Source organism: Solanum tuberosum, unplaced genomic scaffold (genome assembly GCF_000226075.1).
Source record: "Solanum tuberosum cultivar DM 1-3 516 R44 unplaced genomic scaffold, SolTub_3.0 scf00104, whole genome shotgun sequence".
Lineage (NCBI taxonomy): Eukaryota > Viridiplantae > Streptophyta > Magnoliopsida > Solanales > Solanaceae > Solanum > Solanum tuberosum.
Window position 1 is genome coordinate 311298 of NW_006239030.1, and position 23051 is coordinate 334348.

The following is a 23051-nucleotide window of genomic DNA, read 5'->3' on the forward strand; positions in this document are numbered from 1 at the left end:
TTATTTTTTTCTTTTGTTCGTTAGTGTAAAGAGAAAATTTTAAAACTAATTTTTTTGTGGCTATATTATAATTTAAAACTATTTTTTCGACTATATTGTTATTTAGTTTTTGTATTGAAAAAAAATTGGGTCATCTATAATAAAGTTTACAAGAAAATTAGTGAAACATAAATAAATTTGACCATCAAAATAATAACTTTAAATTAGTCGTTGAAACAAAAAAAGTCAAAAAAAAATTATGTGTGAGGAGAATAAATATACCCATATGGGATTATATATTTTTTTAAATAATAATAATTAAAATTAATTTTTTCACTTCCGTAAGAGGAAAAGGGTATATGTGAGCCATTTGTATAGCAATAGGGGCATATATGAGCCAATTTCATAATGAGGGGTATATCAGCTCTAAATAATAAAGTTGAGGGGTATATCAGACCCTTTTCCCTTATTAATATAATTTTGAGGTAATACGGGGTAAAATCGTTATGTTTTAGTACCTAATAAAAATTTTGTTTTCTTAATTATAAAAAAGTTTTTGTAAAATAATTTGATGAAAATTTTTCAATTTTTTTTTGAATTACTACATATGGGAGAGAGAGAATGAGTTTGGGCCTTTTGGACCTAAAAGCAGCCTCTTTGGGCCTAAATTGCTGCTGATTTGGGCCTCTTTTCAGCGTATACAAAACTGTATATCAGTGTATACATGATTGTTTAGCAGCCCCTTTCCCTGCATTTTTTGCTTTCGTTTGCCTTGTATTTCAGCTTTCCTTTCACTTGAACACCGATGGGGCTGACTCAAAGGAATTCAACTCGATGAAATGCAAGGAATTAGTCCAAAAGTGGACTCGAATTGGTATCACATGCAAGGAAAATAAAACGATATTAGATTAGAATGATTGAAAGGATTTTTAAAACTAAGTATTTGTTGCTCACATATTAATTACAGTGAGATACACTATAATGAATCACAAGAAACGCAATATAAACTATAACTTAGGCTAATACAAATTAGATTGAGATTAAAAAAGAAAAATAGGCTGACTTTAATATTCAACAAATCATAAGACATAGCCACTGGCTACAGTTCAGGAGATAATGTCTAATTCAATATCATACGATAGTCCATAAAAACTTGGTCATTGACGTAGCCTCAGATTCAAGTACCCAAACCAGACAAATAGTAACCCTTATAAAATGTATCGACAAAACGAGCTAACTAAACTTACCTCAAGTAAAAAAGGAAAACAATCAAACAGGGAAGATTTAACCAAGGGGTTTCTAACCGAAAAGGGATGAAATGAAGGGATGCTAGCCTTGAATTGAAATATTCACATAAATTTAAGAAGAATTCTGACTTACATCTTGAAAAATAAATTGATATGAGAGAGGAGATGTGGAGAACAACACAAATATGTTGAGTATACTTCTACAAGTAGAGTATGAGGAGGTTGGTGTCTACACATATCTTAGAAGAATTTGTACTTGTAACAGGAATGGTTTGCATTTGTGTACATTCTTGAGTTCATCCAACATATCATTTAAGAGAAGAGTTTTTCATGTGTAACAATCAAAAGAGATAAACGCATATGATACTGTTTCAAATCTTGAACATTAAAAAAGAGAACAAAATAGCTCATACATGATGATCATGGCAGGGAGCAAGTCAACCTAAGCTTAAAAAAAAGACTACTCACAAGGTTGTATATTTAGGCTATCAGTAGGCAAACAAAACAACTAAAATTATTACCAACCAAACTTAAGACTCAAATAATAATTCTTTAACCTACTAAATAGTCACTATCTAGTCTTAAGCAAATTACTCTTAATCAAGATGAGAAATTAAGATGTTGCATAGCCATTAGAGCAATTAATGTCAAAAGATGCATCCCACATGATGAGTAAAGAAAGTAGCAATCAAATTCATTTTGAAGTGACAAGTTTACTACCTAAATTTTCTTAACAATGCAAACATAAGAGGCATAACAACAATTAAAATTAAACTTACAGAAGCAAAGGAGAAAATCAATCACAAGTAGTTAAGCTAAAATTTGAGCTGATCAAATATCCACCAAACCAAGACAAACAAATGCATATAGGGGAGGACGTCAAATTTCGGAGGATGATAAAAGCACCGTCAATTACGAACAGAAGATCCAGGCAATCATCAGTAGCAGTTGGAAAAAGTGTTTTGAATAGCTGGCCAGGGACATATTGGTAATCAACATAATCCGGCAAGTAGACCATCATATCATGCCGCTGTGAAGGCTTTGGGGTCCCAAAGGTCGCAAAAATCTTCCCTAGCTGATCAATATCACTGTTTCCCTAATGTAGTCACAAATTTCAAAATAAATTATTGCCTAAAATAACAACAGGCATCTAGGAGTAGTGTAGCATATAAAGTGTAACAGAAGTTCAAATAGCTATTGAAGAACTTATCATAGAAAATGAGCATCATAGGATAAGTAATTTGTTTTTCACTATGGCTTCATTTTCAACTGCACATGAAGTTGTCTAGAAAAGGATGGGAAGGACAATTACTTCACATCTTTTATTCTTCTAGTGAAACTTTTGTAAATTTAACGAGAACACATAAAGTTGAACAAGAAGTAAAAATATAGGCAAAAATGAGCAAATAATTAACTACAACTCAACTCCAAACTAGTTGGGGATCGGTTTAAAGAAAGGATTCATCATAATTACGGCAGCACTCACCCTTTATCTAGACTTTGGACTGACCATGCCTTCCAAAGGTCAATGCAGTTATATTCAGCATAAATAGGCAAATAAAAACTAGTAGGATCAATACTCTATTTTCCACCAACAATAATACAATCAGGTGATTCAATACAATAAAAACATTAAATCAATAACCTTTTTCTGCCGTAATCAGTTAAACCAACATGAACAACAAATTCATCAGACTTAGCAATTCAAACGGACAAACAAGCCAATCAAAGTTATCCTTCCAAATAATCACCAATCAATCAAGCAATCCCAAACCAGTTGTGTTCTAGTCTGCTCCATTCTAGCCATTATAGTTTCCACTTTTATCAAGTCATCCATCAATTCTTTTTTTAACAGAAAAAAGATACTACACAAGTATAAGTTCAATAGCTTATATCTAATTCAAAACTAGTTTGAGTCTACTAAATGGATCCTCTATATCTATTCCAAGATTCTTCTTTTAGTTAACAATCCATCAATAAAATTCCTATAAAAAATTTGCAGAAATTGACAATTGTATGTTCAAAAAAGCTCATACCATAACTAGTTGAGTCTACTACATGAATCCTTTATATCTATTCCAAGATTCTTCTTTCAGCTAACAACCCAATAAAATTCATATAAAAAATTGACAATTACATGTTAAAAAATGCCCATACCATAACTATTTGTGGTTGAATCCTCTAAGATTCTTCTTTTACTAAAAACCTAATAAATTTCATATAAAAATTTCAAGAAATTCACAATTATATGTTTAAAAAATGTTCATAGTAGGTTACCTGCATCCTAATCATGGCCAAATCAAATGATTACAAGACGTTCTTCTTCAGCAAGGATAGCTTGATCTTGTCCTCGTACAAAAGGGTAAGGGTGGGGGTGAGGATGAGGACTCGCTTCTAAAGTTGATGGCCTCGTAGTCGCTGGGAAGACGATGACGAAGGTCTAGTTGTTCACCGTGTTCGCCATGTATCTGTCGTGTATGTTTGAATTGAATGTTTGTAGAGACGTCTATTATGAACGTTAGAATTCTTATTTTGAACGTTGGAATTCTTATATAGTAATTTAATAGTTATCCATTTTAATATATTTTTGGTAGAATTTATTTCAAACTCTAATTTTAATATTGACTACAATTTTTAAATTTAAATTTAGTCAAATCTTTTCACATATCTAAATATGTATTTCTCTTTAGCTGGAAGAATAAAATCTCTCTCCAAAAAGAATTTGTTACCTAGTTTTACTCCTCCTAACCAGGGGCGGACCCACATGGAGCCGAGGGGTTCATCCGAACCCCCCTCACTCGGAAAATTATATTGTACGTATAGAATGAAGTTTACGATTTACGTACATATATTAAAGGTTGAACTCCCTCACCACAAGATTAGTACACAATGCAGCAGTTAAGCAGGTTAAGGTCCATGCATTTTAGCCGAGATCGAATCTCGGTGGAGGTGTTCTCTGACAACTTTTTTTTTTTGGTTAAGACTTTGTCAAACCTTTTCAAATAGGTTTATATTGTAGATTTATGGGTTTCTTTAAAATATTAAATTAATACATAGTAATATTTCAATAAAAAAATTGGATTTCCAAGTAAATATTATTATATACTTAATAAACTTTTTAATAAAAATATTTACTTTAATAAAAATTATTTAATTTAAGCTCACTCATATATGATTTAACCCGTTTATATCTAAATCGACTCATTAATTTGTCAACACTATTAGCATGCTTACTTTTTTCCAAATCCCCTGAACCAAAATCCTGGGTCCGTCACTGCTCCTAACATATTTTTTTACCCCATTTTCTTTCCTGCATTGTTTTTCCTTTATTTTATTTTATTTTATTTTGCTCCCTTTCCCACGTAAGTTTCCCCAAAAATCAGCCACCAAATGATTTTATATCACTATTGATGAAAAATAAAGAGCTAATAATAGTTCAACATTTTTGGGTAATCTGTTTTATAAAAAATATATATATTTAAGATAATTTGCAGCTGCTACAATCTAGTTTGTAAAATTATTATTGAAAATGGATATAATATCACTATTAATGAAAATAAAGACATAATTATAGTTCAATATATTTGATCTATTTTATAAAATATATAAATTCAGGATTATCCGTAATTACTATAATCTTTGACATAATTTCTATCCTTTGGGTGAAAACCTTGTGCACATTGGAAAATCCTCATTATGTAATAGCATGTAAACCACACAAAAAATATAAATCGTACTGGACAAGTCATATGCGACAAGCTCGACTCAGTAATCATTAAATATAAATATATAATATACATAATTATTATATTGGTTTTATATATTTTAACTAGTGCCAACAATTAAATTTGGCCGAAGGAACATAAACGAAAGAATCTCAATAACTAGAATATATTATTGTTAAGAGTTTGTCTTATTTCTCTCTTTCTTTTAGCATCACTATTATTGTAGGTAGGGGTGTTCATGGTTTGGATAAAAACCGATCCAAACCGAAAAATCAAACCAAACCGATTAAATGAACCGATTTAATTTGGGTTTTGGTTTGGTTTGGTTTTAGATTGTTAAGAACCGATAGTATTTGGTTTGGTTATGGTTTTGTTCGAAAAAAATCGAAGAAATAACCGAACCGAACCAACAAGTTATATACATAAATTTTATTATTATACATACATAATATATTATATTCATAAACAATTTTAAAGATTTTATATATGTTTTTATTAATATACATACTTAATATATTGTTTTTATAAACAACTTTAAAGATCTTACATATATTTTCATTAAAATTTCTTTATAATTTACTTATTGAAAGCAAAAATGCCCAAGATGAAACATTTATCTTATTGATTTCATGTATATGAGTGTCTATGTCAATTCTTTGTGGGATTGAAAATGTTATTGTCTCTTCCTTTTAGGCTTAATATAGTGAATTTTAAAGCTTTATTGATAGTAAATTCAGTGATCGAAAGTTCGGTAATTTAAGTCATTCTAACTATTTTTCGTTTTGAATGGATTGTTGTCACTTTTTTCACGTTTTGAATGAATTGTTTCTTTTATTTTATGTATGGTTAATAAACCAAATAACCGAACCAAACCAAACCAAACCAAAACCGAAAACAACCAAACCGATAAATATATATTATATTTGGTTTGGTTTGGTTTTGATAATTTTAAAACCGATTAAGTTGGTTTGGTTTTGATTTTGACCAATAACCGACCCAAACCAAATCGTGAACACCCCTAATTGTAGGATAAACCATTCTCCTTATTAAATATTTCTAAAAGGTTTGTTTTTTAATTTTTATAAACAACAATAGTACTTCCATTTTCTTTCTTTTCTATCTAAAAGAATAAGATAGACCCATTTTTATGCAATAAAGCTACTTGTCATGTCCTGCGACTTTGCCGATCGAATTTTGCATCCGAATAGGAGAGAAAGAATCTAAAGTTGTGGAGAGGCTTATGTAGAACTCTAAAACCCCTAGATATTTTTAAGAATGCTTTAGAATTCCCTAGAACATGTAGATGTAGAGAATTCTAGAATGTGAATCAAATTGTAAATATAGAGGGACTTGTATTGTAAATATTATTTACACAAAGGCCCCTAGAAAGTAGTATAAATAGAGGGCCTCCCATTTGCAAAATCATCGCTCAAATTGTAAGCAATCTTCCAAGCAATACAAAACCTTCTAAGTATTATAAGTAGAGAACCTAAAATGCAATATTATTTACACAAAGGCCCCTAAAAAATAGTATAAATAGAGATCCTCTAGTATTGTATCGGATAGACTAAGAAGAAACGATACATGTACTACTAGCAATACCTGAAAATAAGAACCTAAAATGGTGCTAAAAATTACCCTTTAAAGTAAGCAGCCCTGTTTTATAAATGAAGGAGACACAAATTTAATACAACTAATTCTTAGACTTGGAATCTAATCCCCAATCTTTTAGTAATTATGAGTCATCACATAATAACCCATCTACTATAGTTCTGCATAACTAGTCTGTAAAGCAATCGAATATTGATGGTTCTTATTCATACTAAAACCCCCTAAAATCGAGTAATTTAAAGTCAAATATCCGTAATAAGTAAGTTAACAATAATAGAAGACCAGTTAATTGTTCATGAAAAAGGGACTTCTAAGAAAATTGAACAGAAGTGTGTAACACTTACTTGTGAAAGAGGAAGATGCTGCCACAGTTATCACCAAATGGGGTTTGAGAAATTCAAGTTTTCAAAGTTGCAGGGTTTAAAGGACGAATAAAAAGAGGAAATTAACAAAGAAACTAAAAAATGAGTAAAGAAATTGAGTGAATTGGGTATATATATAACGGGTGGAAATTTGAATTCCTCGTGTCGATTCAACAATTGAATTTACTCGTTGGACGAGAAAAATGGATCAGTCCATTAGGGTTGGAGAAGAAGACGATATCGGTTCTTTTGAATTTTTGCAATCTTACCCTAGTTTTTAAATGGTTAATTTAATTATAAATTAAATAACTCAAAAATAAGCTATTAGTTCAAACTAAACTAATTAACAAAATATTTCTATAAGGCTTAAGTCGTCTGAGGCCCCTTAAAATTGTCCGCATAATGCATTTAAACACCCCAATTAAGACTTGTGTCTATTGAACACTTTTATTGTTCAAAATGAGTATCTATGAACACTTTTCGCTGACATGGCAAAGAGAGTGCAACACACATACATAGGAGCGTGAAGGGACAATTTTTAGCTTCTTTTTTTTTTAGATCTCTTTCTTCTTCTTTTGCCATATCACTTTTTTCCAACACCACCCATTTCCGGCGACATCGCCGCCATCGCCCCTATCGCCATCCACCCTCCCCTATCGCCATCCACCCTTCTCTTCTCTCTCTTTTCATTAGCCATCTCTTCCTTCCCCTTACCATCATCATTTTCATCTAAAACACTGTAACAATCAATGATTTTTAATATAGTTTTTTGGCATTTTTTACCTTCTTCTTCTTTCTTAACTCTACCACAATTCATCATCATATATTAAAATCGATGATGCATATATCTAGTTAGATTTTTTAATCATCTTTAAGAATTGTAATTTCTGATGAAGTTTTATTTTTTTCCAACAAGGTTCTTTCCGAACATAAACTTATGTCAATGTAATCCAACAATGAGAAAAGACCCAAAATAGTCCCTCATCTTTGGGTTAAGACTCAAAGTCATCCTTGAGTTTTCACATGCAGCATTAATAGTCTCTCATGTTTGCAATATTGGTGCACTTTTGGTCCTCCTTCAAAATTTTGCCTATTTTTTAACATTGATTTTATTCATAATTTATGTATGGAATGTTTAATCGTCATTTTATATATTTAGTAGAAATAATAACTCTATGTGAGAGATTATGAGAAGAAAAACACCTTATTTTGTTTAGTAAAAATCGTATTGCAGGTAAAGTCGAGAGGTTCATCGCGACGATTTCACGTACAACAGTACAAATTTTTCTTTTCTTGCAATGTCATATGTTAAAATGTTCTTAGTTTAGCTGCAGTAATATTTATACTGAACAGAACAAGGTGTTCTTCTTCTTACCGTCTCTCACATAGAGTTATTATTTCTACTAAATATATAAAAAGACGATGGGACATTCCTTACATAAAATTATGAACAAAATTAATGTTAAAAATAGGTAAAAGTTTAGGGGAGGACCAAAAGTGCACCAATATTTCAAACATGAGGGACTACTAGTGCTCCATGTGAAAACTCAAGGATGACTTTGAGTCTTAACCCAAAGATGAGGGACTATTTTGGGCCTTCTCTCTCCAACAATAAGCAATCACATCAATTAATTAAAATTGATAGTTAAAAGAAACGAAGAGTTCTTCAAATCCAAAAAATATCAGTTATGAAATTCAGAAAAATATTTCAAATAACACCATTTTTTTTAGTCATGGTGATAGAAATTCATAATTATACGGTGAAACATTATTCATATTCCTTGTACCAAAATCGGATGAAGAGAAGAAGATTATAGTTGAAAAAATAGATTGAGGGAGGGACAATGTCGGGGATGTTACGGTTTGGCCGTTTGGATCTAACAGGAAAGAAAGAGGAGTGGTTGTCATGGGTGGGTGAATGCCTGAGTGGATTTTTTAGAATATTCTTTATAATTTTTTTTAGTTAATTAAATAGACTAAAAATAGTAAAAATTTAGAATTTTACTTTTAAATAAATTTTTGGACTTAAATGCCACATGTCATCATTTAATTCAGCCATTTACCATGTCACTGCGAGTGTAGTACACATGTTGATTGTCAAAAAAATATCAAATATATATCAATTTTAAGAGACATAGGTGTTCTGTAGGTACAAGCATTTGTTGAGATGTTTAAATGAATTATGCAGACAACTTCAAGGAATTGCTAATGACTTAAGCCTTTCTATAATGTTAAAGAAGATACACCAAAGTTAAAAAATTGATCAGACCACGAAACAATGGTTAAAATTGAGATCATTCAAATTTAATGAATTTCTTAGCATGGGACATTACAACAATAATAACAAAAACAATAAATTTAATGTAGTTTTATGACAGGATTTCGAAAAAGATAGGATATATTTAGATTTTGTTTCTATCTTTGTGGGGGGGGGGGGGGGGTTTTTTTTTTTTTTTTTTTGGGGGGGGGGGGGGGTATGGAGTTGTTTATGCTAGACCATTGGGTTAAAATATAATAGCAAATAGCAAGATACAGAGTAAATGAAACAACAGATAATAAGAAATTATAAGAAGCTACATGGTTACTAAATAGTAAATTCTACTATTAATAAGGAGGAGAGGGGATGAGGCTAATCCTCGGCCTCTCTCACATAAAGATGATGCAACATTTGACTACTTTGTACCAAGTTATTATACGGAGCAAAAAGTACCAAATGTTCATTATGTACACCTCATAGAATGAGTTTACATAAACACAGCCATACGCTAATAGCCATAATAAACTAAAAGTCAGTGTAGCTCTCAACTCACCAACGAATGGTATGTACATACATCCACCCAAATACAAAAGCAAGAAAAGAAGATCTTACTACCAAAACTATAGCTGCTCTTTATTCTGCCCAAATGAGGCAGCTGCAAACAGCTTGCACCGCTATCAATGGCTCCCTTTGTTGTCTAACCAGCTCTGCAAGCTATACAAGGCTTCTGCAGAGAAGCTGCAGCTCCTTAATCTCCTGTGACGCATTGGTGATAGCTCTTGATGATCAGGGGAAGTAAAGCATACAACAATTACTGTGAGATTGTCAAATGTATTGAGCCGCAAGGCCTCCATGACAAGGTCCTTGGCACACTGTTCAGGATCATCATGCCGTCTTAGCCCTCGACGCACTAGACTAACTGCTTGTTGACTAGACAAGACATCCCAGATTCCATCACAAGCAATAATAAGGAATTCATCCTCCTCTGTCAGAACTATCTGTCGAAATTCTGGCTCTGCAATCAGAGGAGAGGCAGAGCCACGAGGCAGCTTCATGTCCCAGTCCCCCAAGGCCCTGGTCACTGATAGTATACCATTCAGATAGCCATCATCAATAAATCCACCTAACTCTTCAACACGCCTCCTCTCTGATGGATAATTTGGTCTATGGTCTTGAGACATGTCAATTGCCTCTCCGTTACGGCAAAGGACTGCTCGGCAGTCTCCTGCATTTGCCACCATTAATAGCCTAAAAACACAACAGAGTATCATTTAGATAACAAGAATACAAATATATGCACAAGGCTAAGCAATTGTTCCATTGAACAGCAAGGTCAACTCTAATGCTCACCCCCTCAGCAACTTCGTTGTAAAATCAATATTTATGATACAAAACTTGGTGAAACAAATATCAAATTCATATACACGGACCATTTACTCTCTCTCTCATATATCAAGCAGCATCCTTAGGTAAGGCGTAAGTAACTAAGATGTACTTGGGTAGGTTGGACAATTCAATACCATTAGCTGTGAAAGGAGTGTCAAAAGATGAAGTCAAGGACATAAAACGCTCGGAAGAAGAGACAAAAAAGCAACATAGCAATGTGTGTGAGTACACCATAACCATTTTTCTACAGGACGGAGAAGTCGTTACTTGTTAATAGGTGCATCACAATGAATCACAATCTTACCTTCCCAACACAAGAGCTGTCAGTGCAGTGGTTCCAGAAGAATTGCTAACATTGCAGTCATCGGCTAAAGCAAGGTCGGCCAGAAGAAACCCCTTCCTAAGAGAACTCTCCACCCCTTCTAGAAATGCATCATCAACTTCTGAAGTCTCTGGAAAATTGGTGTCTGAAAATAATAATCCAAGTACATTTTTTCTCACATGAGCTGCAGCTTCCGGTCCTCCATGACCATCAAATATCTATAAAACTAAATGTTAGACAAGCTCCGCCTTTGAAAATGTACAGGGACGAATAAGACATATGCAAATAACTAGCAGTTACCCCGTAGAAAGCACTGGGCTTCGGAAACTTCATGAGTGAGCCAAGATGTGCAGATAGATCATCTATCCTTATATGTTCATCTTCCATGAACCTGCGTGGACCAGTATCAGCAAAGCTACCTGAGCGAATGCTAGGAATGAATTGCAATATTGTTGACTCTGGGGATTTGACGTCCTGAAAGAAAGGTCTGTCAGACTAATCTTATGCACAACCAAGAAAAAAAAACTGATACTAACTAGAATTAATCATTTTGGCAGGGGAGAATTATATTGAGCAAAAGCCACATCGGCTGAATATACTCAATTTAAAAAAAACAAAATCCCCAAATGAAGGAAGGGGTTTGCACATGAATTTTTTCGCGTCTTCAAGTTAGTAAATTAGATAAAAGACATTCAACACAAGTGAGAGGTGACTGAGCAATTATCTAGCATGATTTATCAGGTTAACTACTTCTAATGATAACATTTCAATAATACATTTCACCACAAACATCTGAATTCACAAACTCTTAAGTGTTCACCAGTTTGTCAATCTAGACAGAAGCTTAAAATGTCTTAGCATGAGCATGAACCAAACATCAAAAAGCAACTTAAAAGTTAAAATGTTACAAATTTAAGAAAACACCTCATTTTTCATGAAGTTCTCTGATTTGTTTACAACCGTCAGCTCTAATTGCCACTATCCAGGTGGTGTGACTTAATCATGGATAACCTTTCAGTTCTTGGAAACGGAACAAATTTGGATGTCCCTGCTTAGGTTGGTATGCTATGTCATTTGCTAAGGTAGGCTTATTAAGATCATTCATCTATATACTTAAAGTATCTTTGATTAAATTAATAGTTTTTCTTAAGTTATAGATAATTTTTATGGATTAAAATAGTATAATTACTAAGAAAACATGATTGGAATCTCATTTTCTCTTAGCTAACTTGGTTACTTATACACCTCATTTTTCATTAAGTTTTCTAATTGTTTACAACCATCATCTCTAATTGCCATTATCCAGGTGGTCTGACTTAATTATTGATAACTTTTCGGTTCGTGGAAACAGAACAAATTTGGATGTCCCTGCTTAGCTTGGTATGCTACGTCATTTGCTAAGGTAGGCTTATTAAGATCATTCATCTATATACTTAAAAGTATCTACTTAATCATTGATAACTTTTCGGTTCGTGGAAACAGAACAAAGTTGGATGTCCCTGCTTAGCTTGGTATGCTACGTCATTTGCTAAGGTAGGCTTATTAAGACCTTTCATCTATATACTTAAAGTATCTTTGATTAAATTAATAGTTTTTTCTTAAGTTATGATGATTTTGATGGATTAAAGTAGTACAATTACTAAGAAAACATAATTGGAATATCATTTTCTCTTAGTTAACTTGGTTAAAGACTTACTATTAACAGCTTATTTAGATTTGTTCTTCGAAGGAGAATAGTGAAGTAATGTAACTCTTATTCTCCCAATCCCTCACCCCCGACCAAAAGAGAAAGAAGAATATGTTCTCCTCCTTGCCCCGCCTTCCAATCCCCTCAGTCATCCTCTTTATTCAAACAGCCACATGCCAGATAAATCAAGCTACCAAGTTACCACAACTCGCATTAGACAAGAAGAAGAGTTGGTTTATTTAGTTGGGAGGACTCGACTAATTCTCAACTATTCAGACTACCTTAGCAAATGCTATAAATAGTATATTGAAAAAGCCAATTAAGCTCTGCATTTCCAGTCTACATTGGTCATTTTCCATCAGTAAACAATTTCAACATGGCTGATTACACACATGCACCTACAGATTCATTCTAATTCTAAATATAAAAGTGGATGCATCTTCATTGACCACCAAGAGATACTTTACACTGTTGGTGTAAATGGGATCCTCCAGAATTTTTATGTGGAATATTTTTGCCTGAGCATCATGATTACATTATTGGCTAAACTTAGCAATAGCCGTTAACTATAAAACCATCAACCTTAACATCAGAAACTTAACAGCTTAAAGGAATTTGTAGTGGAAGGAGATAAGACACATGCCAGCTAAATCAAGCTACCACTTGAGCACAACCCGCATCAGACAAGAAACACAGTTTATTTAGTTGGGAGGGTTCAACTAGTTCTCAATCCGCCTCAGCAACTAAAAGCTATTATCCCTTATCCGTACTTTCTGAAAGTCGATTAAGCTCTGTATTTCCAACTTTACATTGGTCGGTGTCTTTTTCCAACACACACTAGACACTTCCGATGTGGCTGGCTAACCATGTGCAACTAGAGAGTCATTGTAAATGTGAAAGTGGATGCATCTTCTCTGACCACCAATCTATACTTAGTAATAGCCGTTAACTATAAAACCCTCGAGCTTATCTCTTTTTCTTGAACCCGTTTATGTCAAGAAAAATACGAGGTAAATAAAAGGACAACCGCTTACTTTAAATGGATGCCCATCATGGCACCTACTCTGATAACCATAAAACTCTCAAGCTCAACAAAAAGCACTCACAAAAAATTTCCTTTTTCATACTAGTTCTCTCTTCAGACACCTAAAACCTTTTCCGCGCATGTAATGATACTTGTCCAATACTTATGAACTCATACGGTTTCTCATAATCATCGAGACTCAAAATTCGATAACACCAATAGCTTCAAACAAACACATGTCATAAGCAAATACATTCAAGGGGTCATGCTTAGAACATCAGTCCATTATAACATCCATTGTGATGCAGCAAAATAAGCTTATATAAGTTGTTGAAACCCTAAAATTCATATGTTTGATTGATTAGATTATGGCAAAAAGATATAACATCATACAACATAAGCTATTATACTAAAGTTTTTAAAGGGTATCACCCTTTTCTCCTTTTAAGCTCAGAAATGAAATCAAGATCCAATACACCATTGAACAAATACATCAATTCCTTAATCTTCCAAGACAAGAAGGGACCTGAAGATACTAAAACACAAAACATGAAGATCCATAAAAACAAACACAACCCCAGAAAACAATTCAATCAAACAATCAACTACATCTCAATCCCAAGCCTTTTTTCAAAGAATAAACAAAAAAATAATAAAAATAACAAGCTACAGGGGAAAAAGACTTACCAAATCAGAACAACAGGGGACATCCAACACAGGGATGGTATGTTGAAGTTGAACCATAACCTCAGCTTCAGCTCCCATTTTTAGCAAAATCAAAACAAAAAACTGGAAATTGAGCGATGAAAACTGAAAAATACTTTGTTATTCTTTGATGGGTGTGTGTGAAGATTCGATCTTTTTGTCTAAAGAACAAGATTCTAGGACTTTCTTGAGAAATTCAATAAAGAAAGAAACAAAACAAAAATCTTGATAAGCTGGATTTCAACTGCTGTTTATAGAAAAATTCTGCGTGTGAGAAACAGCTGTAAAAAAGTCGTGGGGACGGTGGACGCGTGTACTGTGTTAAGCAAAAATGGTTTTCTTCAAATTCTAATGAAGCTTCGATTAGAATTAAGGGGTAGGTTTCATCTTTTTTGAGATATTTATCTTCTTTTTAAAAAAAAAATAATTAATAATTTAAATTTAGTAAATTGATTTGAAACCTTTCCTTTTCTTCTTTATTCTTTTTTTCTTCTTCATTTTTGTTATTTGATTGAACAAAAATAAGTCGACATGATTGAAATTGATTAAAATATCTTAATGATGTTATACATGAACTTCAAGAAAGATTAGATGTGATATGGAGCAAAAATTTAGAGCTAAAAATATTTCTGCGATACTTATAATATATACACATATTTTCATAAACGTTATTATCAATTGAGAAATTTTTTCTCTTTTAAACACATATTGTCAATTCAAATGCAACTTCTATTTTTTTTTTTCTTTTTTAAAAAGGTTGACTATCAATTGAGAACTTTCTTTGGATTTTGATATCTTTTATTTATAAAATTGAATTAAATGAAAAATACATTAAAAGGGAAAATTTGTCCAATTACAATCATTTATATTAATATTAAATAATTTAAAAGTCTTTTTGCAAAAAAATAAAAATAAATGAGGTAAATGTAGTATAACCAACCACAAGGAAAGTCATTGTTACGAGATCAAATTTGAGAAGAGATCTCTGAAATTATCCTAAATTTTTTAATATTACTTTCATCACTATATTTTTCTTCAAGTTTTATCCTAATCGTTTTATTGTTTTTAATAAATTGTCCATTTAAATTATATTTCATACTTAAATCTTTGTTTTAAAATACATACAAAAATTCTAATATTATTTACAAAAATTATAATCAATGCACGATTTCATCTTCAGCTCTAACATAAAAAAAATTATTATAAAGAGAAAATATTTGTAGTAATATGTAATAGCTTGTATATGAGAACTAATCTAAGACATTATGTAATTATCTATTTTGATGTATTACCCATTTAGAGTATATTTAGTTGTATGGTTCATGTAAATTAGTTAAACTGAATAATTTTATTAGTTTTTAAAAATTTGAGGTATAAATCACAGTTTAAGCAAGTATATTCGCATTTTAAATAGGGAAAAAGGTCTGATATACCCCTCAACTTTGCTATTTGGAGCTGATATGCCCCTCGTTATGAAAGTGGCTCATATATACCCTTACCGTTATACAAACGGCTCACATATACCCCTACCGTTACAAAATGAGCTCACATATACCCTTCATTTAACGGAAGTGAAAAAATTAATTTTAAACTTATATTTTTGACTTATAATTTTTTTTAAAAATTACATTTAGGGGTATATAGAATTCTTCTAGCAAAGTTCAAGGTATATTTCAATATTTTTCATTACATAAATTATTTTTTGACTTCTTTGATTTTCATTATTTTAGTTTCTTATTCTTGTTTTATTTTTTTCTTACATTCCTTAGTGTAAAGAAAAAAATTTAAAACTATTTTTTTGTGGCTATATTTTAATTTAAAACAGTTTTTTTTATTGTAATTTAATTTTTGTATTTGAAGAAAAAAAATTGGTCATCTATAATAAGTTTTACAAGAATATTAGTGAAACATAAATAAGTTTGATCATCAAAATAATAAATCTAAATTAGTCATTGAAACAAAAAAAAAGTCAAAAAAATATGTTTGAGGATGATTAAATATACCCATATGGGATTATAGTTTTTTTTCAAAAAAAATAATAAAAAATGAAACTGAAATTATTATTTTTTTCATTTCCGTTAGAGGGAAAGGGTATATGTGAGCCATTTGTATATAAGTAGGGGTATATATGAGCCACTTTCATAACGAGAGGTATATCAGCTCTAAATGACAAAGTTGAGGGGTATATCAGACCCTTTTCCCTTTTAAATATTCTTTATAAAGTGTAAGGGCACAAAATGTTTGCCGGAGGGATCAAGATAGATAAAGCAAAGGTGGACATCATCTCCACACTTCCACCATCAACATTTGTGTAAACATATGAATATTTTTGGGACATGCAGATTTTTACAGGAGATTTATAAAATATTTTTTTAGCATTACAAAATCGCTGCCTGTTTGCTCCCAGAAAATGTCTAGTTCATGTTCACTGATGGATTGTCAACGGGCCTTTAACTTGGTTAAGGAGAAACTCATGTGTGCCTCTATAATATCGACTCATAAAAATCCACCATTCGAACTATGTTTATGTTCACTGATGGATTTTTAGCGTTACTTGACAATGCTTGAGTAAACGATGCTACTATTGAAAAAGAGATTTTTGATTTCAATAAATTTAGATCCTAGCTACTTGACTGAAAGCAATACAATTGTCCATACATTTTTTAATTGTATTTGTGCTCTGACGATTATTTTATTAAATCAATAATGCAAAAAGTAACCAGTCTGATCAAAGGCCTAAAATAAAATAACAAAGGAAAAACAAAACGATCTTCTCCAAAAAGAGATTCAACCCAAATAATTTTATATATATCAATGAGTTATTGTTATGAGTTATTATACTCCCTCTGTCCCTAATTACTTGTCCATTTTTGAATTGATACACTTATTAAAAAACATAATTAATGACATAGTGAATTTATTATTTTACCCCTATTAATTATGAAGTGGATAAAAAGTTCTGCCATTTTTCAAAGTAATTAATCATTTAATTGAGGGTATAATAGGTAAAAAATTTTTGTCATTTCTTGATTTGTCAAAATGGACAAGTAACTAGGGACAACTATAAAATGAAAAGTGGACAAGTAATTATGAACAGAGGGAGTATAAGAGAAGCTTGTTCGATTGACTTCTACAAAGTGTTAGCAATAACCTTAAGGATTTCAATGATAGTGATGATTTTTCATTTATATCTATTTGACCAGTTGAGTTCACCTAAATTTCTGGTGTTATTTTTTTGAATTAATTCATAAAATTGTGAAGGCGGAAGAGTTTGAAATGTGATAAGTGTTTTTTTACGCGTAATTGGTATCAAAGGTATCGCATTATCTTCAACTTCATCATCAACATTGGTTTTTGATATCTACAATTTCTTCTAAATTTTGAAGGACATGAATCTCAAAACACTCTTTTAATCAATAAATATTAATTTATCGATTAATCCTCTACAAAATGATAATATTTCATAATTTAATGTATATTAATTTAGTAAAGTTTTACACACTCTCTATATTATATATATATATAGAGAGAGATGAGTATGTTGGGGTCATGCCCCACAAGTTATTACTCCCTCTGTCCACAATTGTTTGTCAAGGTAAGGTCATGCACACCCCTCAAGAAAAATTTAATACAAGGTGTAATTTGACTAAATATAACCCTACTATACCAAGAATACTAAAAGTCCACATAACTTTTCAATTGAATTACACTATCATTAAGGGCAGAATTGGAAAAAAGTGACTAATTATTTTTTGATTGTTTAAATTGACAATTAATCTTGGACATCTATTTTTAGTATACCTGCCAAACAATTGTGGACAGAGGGAGTAATTACTAAGGTAAAGATTCATTAGAGGCTTTTTAGATTTAATTTTGTTTTTAGTTATCTTGATATATATTCAATGCCTATCTCGTTATATCTTTAGCGGGAGTTCAATATATATGTTTAACAAGTACTTATATGGATTCTCAATGTTCCTTCCCTGTCAGGTTAGGGGTGTGACAATTAAATTGTAATCGAAGTATAAATAAGGATAGTTAAATATTTAAATTTATCAAATTACCCTTCAAATATTTTTAAAAAAAAAAGAAAATACAAAAAAAAACATGATAAGTAAAAAGATCAAAATAATAATGAAATAACTTATAGTTATACAAATCTCGAAGACTCAAACCACAAGTTATAAAAGTTTGTATGTTTTTTTTTTTTAACTCAATTGCTGGTCAATGCATCATTTCAATTGGGCGGAAAGTATATAAATTCTTTGAATTCCTAATATCCAAAAATCTAAAATTTCAAATAAAAGATCCAATAAAAAAAGATTAAATTTGAAATCCAAAAATTCAGACCAAAATTCTAAAAATATACTTCATTAATTTTTACTTGTTCATTATATTAAAAATATATTTTTTCACTTTTACTTATCTATTATAATAAAAATATATGTTCATTATACTAAAAATATATATGTTTTTTCACTTTTACTTGTCACTTAAGCATATCAAGAAAACATATTTTTTCATGTTTTATTCTTTATATTAATTACGTATTTTTTCAAATCATTTTCCAAACTTTAAAACTATATATTAAATAAATTTTTACTTTTATTTGTCACTTTAGCATATTAAGAGAAATTTCTATTTCATATTTTATTCTTTATACTAATTACTTACTTTTTCAAATCATATATCAATTGACATAGATACTATTATGATAAAATATTTATACTCCCTAACCATTTTCTTTAAAAAAATGTATATATAATAAACAAATAAAAATAGATGAAGAAACCGAATAATTTCAATTCCCAACCATGCTCGTTCACTGCACAGAAAAAAAGGAAGCTTCGCATGCTGGATGTTTGAATATTTGTTTACCGGCTTTGTTTGACTTTTCAACTTATTCACACTTGGTCAAAGCAATTTGTCACTTTGGTGTATTTATTAGTGACAATTAAAATGGGTCAAAGTCCAAGAGATCACTAGTTATTCTAACTCTTTACTCTTTTTGTTTAATAATAGTTTCATATTTTGCTTTTTGAAAATTAAATTGAGTAAGTTTTATAACATAGGGAATTACGCTTTTTAAAATTAAATAGTAGATATTTAAAAGTAGATTTATACAAATTTCATAGTGTTAAGAGCTGATTACATTATATTCTTAGTCTTTTTCAACTTACAAAAATCTTTTTTAAATTTGGTGGAATTCAAATACATTTCAAAACATTTTGATACATCGCAGTTTCGGATATATCCTCAACGTCATAATACATCGTTCGATTTCGAATACATCACTCAACGTCCTGATACATCGCATAAAGTGATGTATCCAACCGATACATTGCGTAAAGTGACGTATCAAATTGATACATCGCGTAAAGCAACATCCTTATACATTGCGTACGTCTTGATACATCTTGTACGTCCTGATACATCGCGTAAAGTGATGTATCCGACTAATATATTGCGTAAAGTATGGGTGGGGTGGCCTTCTTTTGAGGGGTGATGGGTGGCGGGGGGAGCGGTGTAAAATATAAAATTAAAAAAAAAATTGAAATATTTTGCAAAAGCAATGTTTTTTTTTTTTGAGGGGGGGGGGGGGGAGGGGGGGGAGTTAATATATTAAAATTTGAAACATGAACAAGAGTAGGGGTTGGGTGAGGTAAAAAATATCTAAAAATTTGAAACATTTTTCAAAAAATATTTTGAAATTTAAAAATTTTAATTTTTTTTTGAATGGGGAGGATCGACTACGGGGTATGTGTAGGGTAAGAAAAAAAATTAAAGGATGAAGTAGAATTTTGGAAAATGTTTTCCTTAATTTTGGAATGGAAGTCATTTTCCTTAAATTTAAGGAAAGTGAGTTGATTTGGAAAACATTTCCAAACATGAGAAAATTGAAAAAAAAATGTTTTCCTCCGTACCAATTACCAACCATACCCTAAAAGTAAAGAACATTTGATAATTTTTTTTATTAGCTAGTCATTTACCTCAAAGTAGGGTATTTGTGGTTTGGTTTGGATCGATTATTGATTAAAACCAAAATCAAACCAATCTAGTCTGTTTTTTTTAAATTCTAAAACCAAACCAAACCAAACGAAAAAAATAATTGTCGGTTAGGTTATTGTTGGTTTGGTTTGATTTGGTTCAGTTTTTTTGGTTTATTCGGTTTGAAAGTAATAGTAATTTTTTTGAGGACTTACGTTGATAGACACAAACACCTAGCACATGAACAATTCACATAAAAGTTATTATCGGTTCAATTAAGCAATACTAGAGTAATCATTACATGAACAAAGTGTTTCAATTAAGAGAAAATGTGACTATTTTATGTGAAGTAGGGTAGGTAAAAACTAAAATGGATTTTGATGGACTTGGACTTATGATTGTTATAGTTAGGCTAAAGTGTTGGGCTTAAGAAAATTGTAAAGTTAAAAACTTAAGTTGATTAAAATTTAACAAAATATTTATATTTTATTTATGAATAATATATAAATAATTATAAAATTTATATATCTAATTTTATTCGGTTCGGTTTTGGTTATTTTTGTGGTTTTTTTAGTAAAACCAAAACCAAACCAAATAATATCGGTTTTCGAAATTTAAAACCAAACCTAACCAAACCCAATCAATATCGGTTTTTTAATCGATTTGGATTGAATTGCGGTTCGATTTGATTTTTTAACCATAACCATGAACAACCCTACCTCAAAGTAACTTGTTTAAACAAAAAATAAAATAATAAAGGCAAGTCGCTCAAGCTCCAGCAACAAACTTAATAAATAAATAAAATTTAAAATACGCCGCTCAAAGACTAACAATTTTATAAAATAATTTAAATGAATAAACTGTCATTTGACCATCCGTTATAAATTAGGACAAGTTGCTTAAAGTCCAACGACTTGTCCATTTTGATTAAATGAGAAGATAAATAACTCTTTATGTTTATGCATTTTAGTTAGGAAAAGTACACTATAGGGGTAGTCATTCATGTACCTTCCCAAATAAACATTACAATTCGCAATATCACCATATAATTTGAAAATCTAAACAATCTATTTTTTAAGGGAAGTGCTAAATGGCCAAAAAATTTAAAAACTATAATATTTTTTTTATTTTACAACAAACTGATCTTTTTTCCATTTTTTAGTTAAAATGTATTAAAGTTAAAAAAAATAAAATTATTTTAAAATGTAAAATAACATAGATTTTTTTTAATACGAAATTGGACTGCCAGGGCACTTTATTAAAAGGGCAAATTACAGAAATCACATACTTTTACGGCAAAATTATAATCTATCTCTTAAAAGTTTATAATTACAGAAATCCCTCAAACGGATACAATAATATAAGCGCTGATACATTAATCTGTTGCGCGAGATACATTAATCGTTAAGTAAGATACATTACATTTTATACATGATACACTAATCTGATGTACATTTTATACATGATACACTTAATTTGATGCGCGAGATACAATAATATAAGCGTTGATACATTAATCTGATGCGCGAGATACATTAATCTGATGCGCAAAAATGAGGGATTTTAAAAATTTGTAAAATTTATAGGAAATAATGATAATAAGTAAACTAAAAGGTGAGATTTCTGTAATTTTTCCTTATTAAAATCAGAAAAAGGGACCAGGCCTCAAAATTACCCAGCCCAGTTAATAAATCCATCTATTAAGACAACAAACTAAAAGACAAAAAGAACAAAAGAAATAAAGGTTCCTAAATCCTCAATTCCAGAATGCAGGACTTAGCTCTTCTCTGCAATGGTGAGTGCTGAAAACGGGTTTGCCGGTGGGTGCAATCGATTCGTCGATGGGTGCAACAAGCTGAGGTCGGGTTGTTTCCACATGAGACACTCCAAATTCTCACGAATGCCATGGAAACCTTGCCCATTCAATACACTTCACCCCAACATGAACAACTCATGTAAGATTTGATTTACACCATGTCTTATTCTTGTTATCAAGCTTTACATCCGATGTTTGAGCTTCATTTCTAAGATTAGCCCTTTCCTGCAGATTGAGCAGAAATCTTGCTAGTCCAGGTAAAATAACAAATATCATTCTGGCCAAAAGGTTTTTTCTTTTTTAAAATTTTCTTTTATTCCAAAGGTTATAAACTAGCTGTTAGAATGTGTTTCACCCTATTTGTGCCGCAATAGGGTCTTGATGTACTCTACTTGGGTTAGAGAAATGGATACATGTCTTGATGTACTCTAGTTCTTTTTGAGTGGATTGCTTTCCTATTATACTCTAGTACTCTACTGCTTTTTTGGAGGTAAGGATTTCAAAGAGAAATAGAGAGAGTGGAGACTAACAATCCTGTTAGCATTAAAATGTAATTGTGTATATTTACGCAAAGGCAGTAAAAGTTCATGAATGATGCAAATGAGCTAGCTTCGTGTCATTGTCTCACCTTGTGAAACTCATTTTTGAAAGGTTTAGTTCTGTTGTCCTTCTCTGTCTTTTCTCCTTTGTTTTACAAGACAAGACGCATGGAAGAATATTAATCATGTTGTCAGTGTGTGAATAACAACAGTTGCAATTCATTTTCTTGAAATGAGTTTTTGATCTGTTTGTGGATTGGATAATTTATGTCTTTTCTTAAAAACTTGGATTGTGGGTTCTTGGTAAGGGTTTTGAGATAGTTTTATTAGGGTTATAGATTTAAATATTATTCACAAATCTGATTATGGTTTTTTTGTTTGATTATTTGCAATCAAAGAGAGG

The 23051-nt window shown here is 31.1% G+C and overlaps 1 protein-coding gene and 2 long non-coding RNA genes across 3 annotated transcripts in view; 1 reads left to right on the forward strand and 2 right to left on the reverse strand.

The window, feature by feature from the left end:
• Window positions 1-521: 521 nt before the first annotated feature.
• LOC107060926 (uncharacterized) lies at window positions 522-7178 on the reverse strand. Its single transcript, XR_001473616.1, has 2 exons — window positions 6907-7178; window positions 522-2322 (listed from the first exon to the last, which is right to left on the reverse strand). It is a non-coding gene; the product is annotated as an uncharacterized lncRNA (long non-coding RNA).
• Window positions 7179-9586: 2408 nt separating this feature from the next.
• LOC102590525 (probable protein phosphatase 2C 47) lies at window positions 9587-14680 on the reverse strand. Its single transcript, XM_006349097.2, has 4 exons — window positions 14288-14680; window positions 11190-11363; window positions 10872-11107; window positions 9587-10429 (listed from the first exon to the last, which is right to left on the reverse strand). The coding sequence occupies exons 1-4, from the start codon at window positions 14363-14365 to the stop codon at window positions 9859-9861; spliced, it is 1059 nt and encodes a 352-aa protein (XP_006349159.1). The 5' UTR covers window positions 14366-14680; the 3' UTR covers window positions 9587-9858.
• Window positions 14681-22039: 7359 nt separating this feature from the next.
• The window catches only part of LOC107060927 (uncharacterized), an 8901-nt gene continuing 7889 nt past the window's right edge, over window positions 22040-23051 (forward strand). Inside the window, exons 1-2 of the long non-coding RNA XR_001473617.1 lie at window positions 22040-22248; window positions 22341-22366. This is a non-coding gene — a long non-coding RNA (uncharacterized lncRNA). The remainder of the gene's footprint in view (window positions 22249-22340; window positions 22367-23051) is intronic.

Excerpts from the sequence above, each read along its gene's own strand:
- LOC102590525 (XM_006349097.2), bottom strand. The coding sequence starts at position 14,365 with ATGGGAGCTGAAGCTGAGGTTATGGTTCAACTTCAACATACCATCCCT. Across the intron at positions 11,108-11,189 it reads AGCCCAGTGCTTTCTACGGG|ATATTTGATGGTCATGGAGG; the intron begins GTAACTGCTAGT and ends TTAGTTTTATAG. Across the intron at positions 10,430-10,871 it reads ACAGCTCTTGTGTTGGGAAG|GCTATTAATGGTGGCAAATG; the intron begins GTAAGATTGTGA and ends TTGTGTTTTTAG.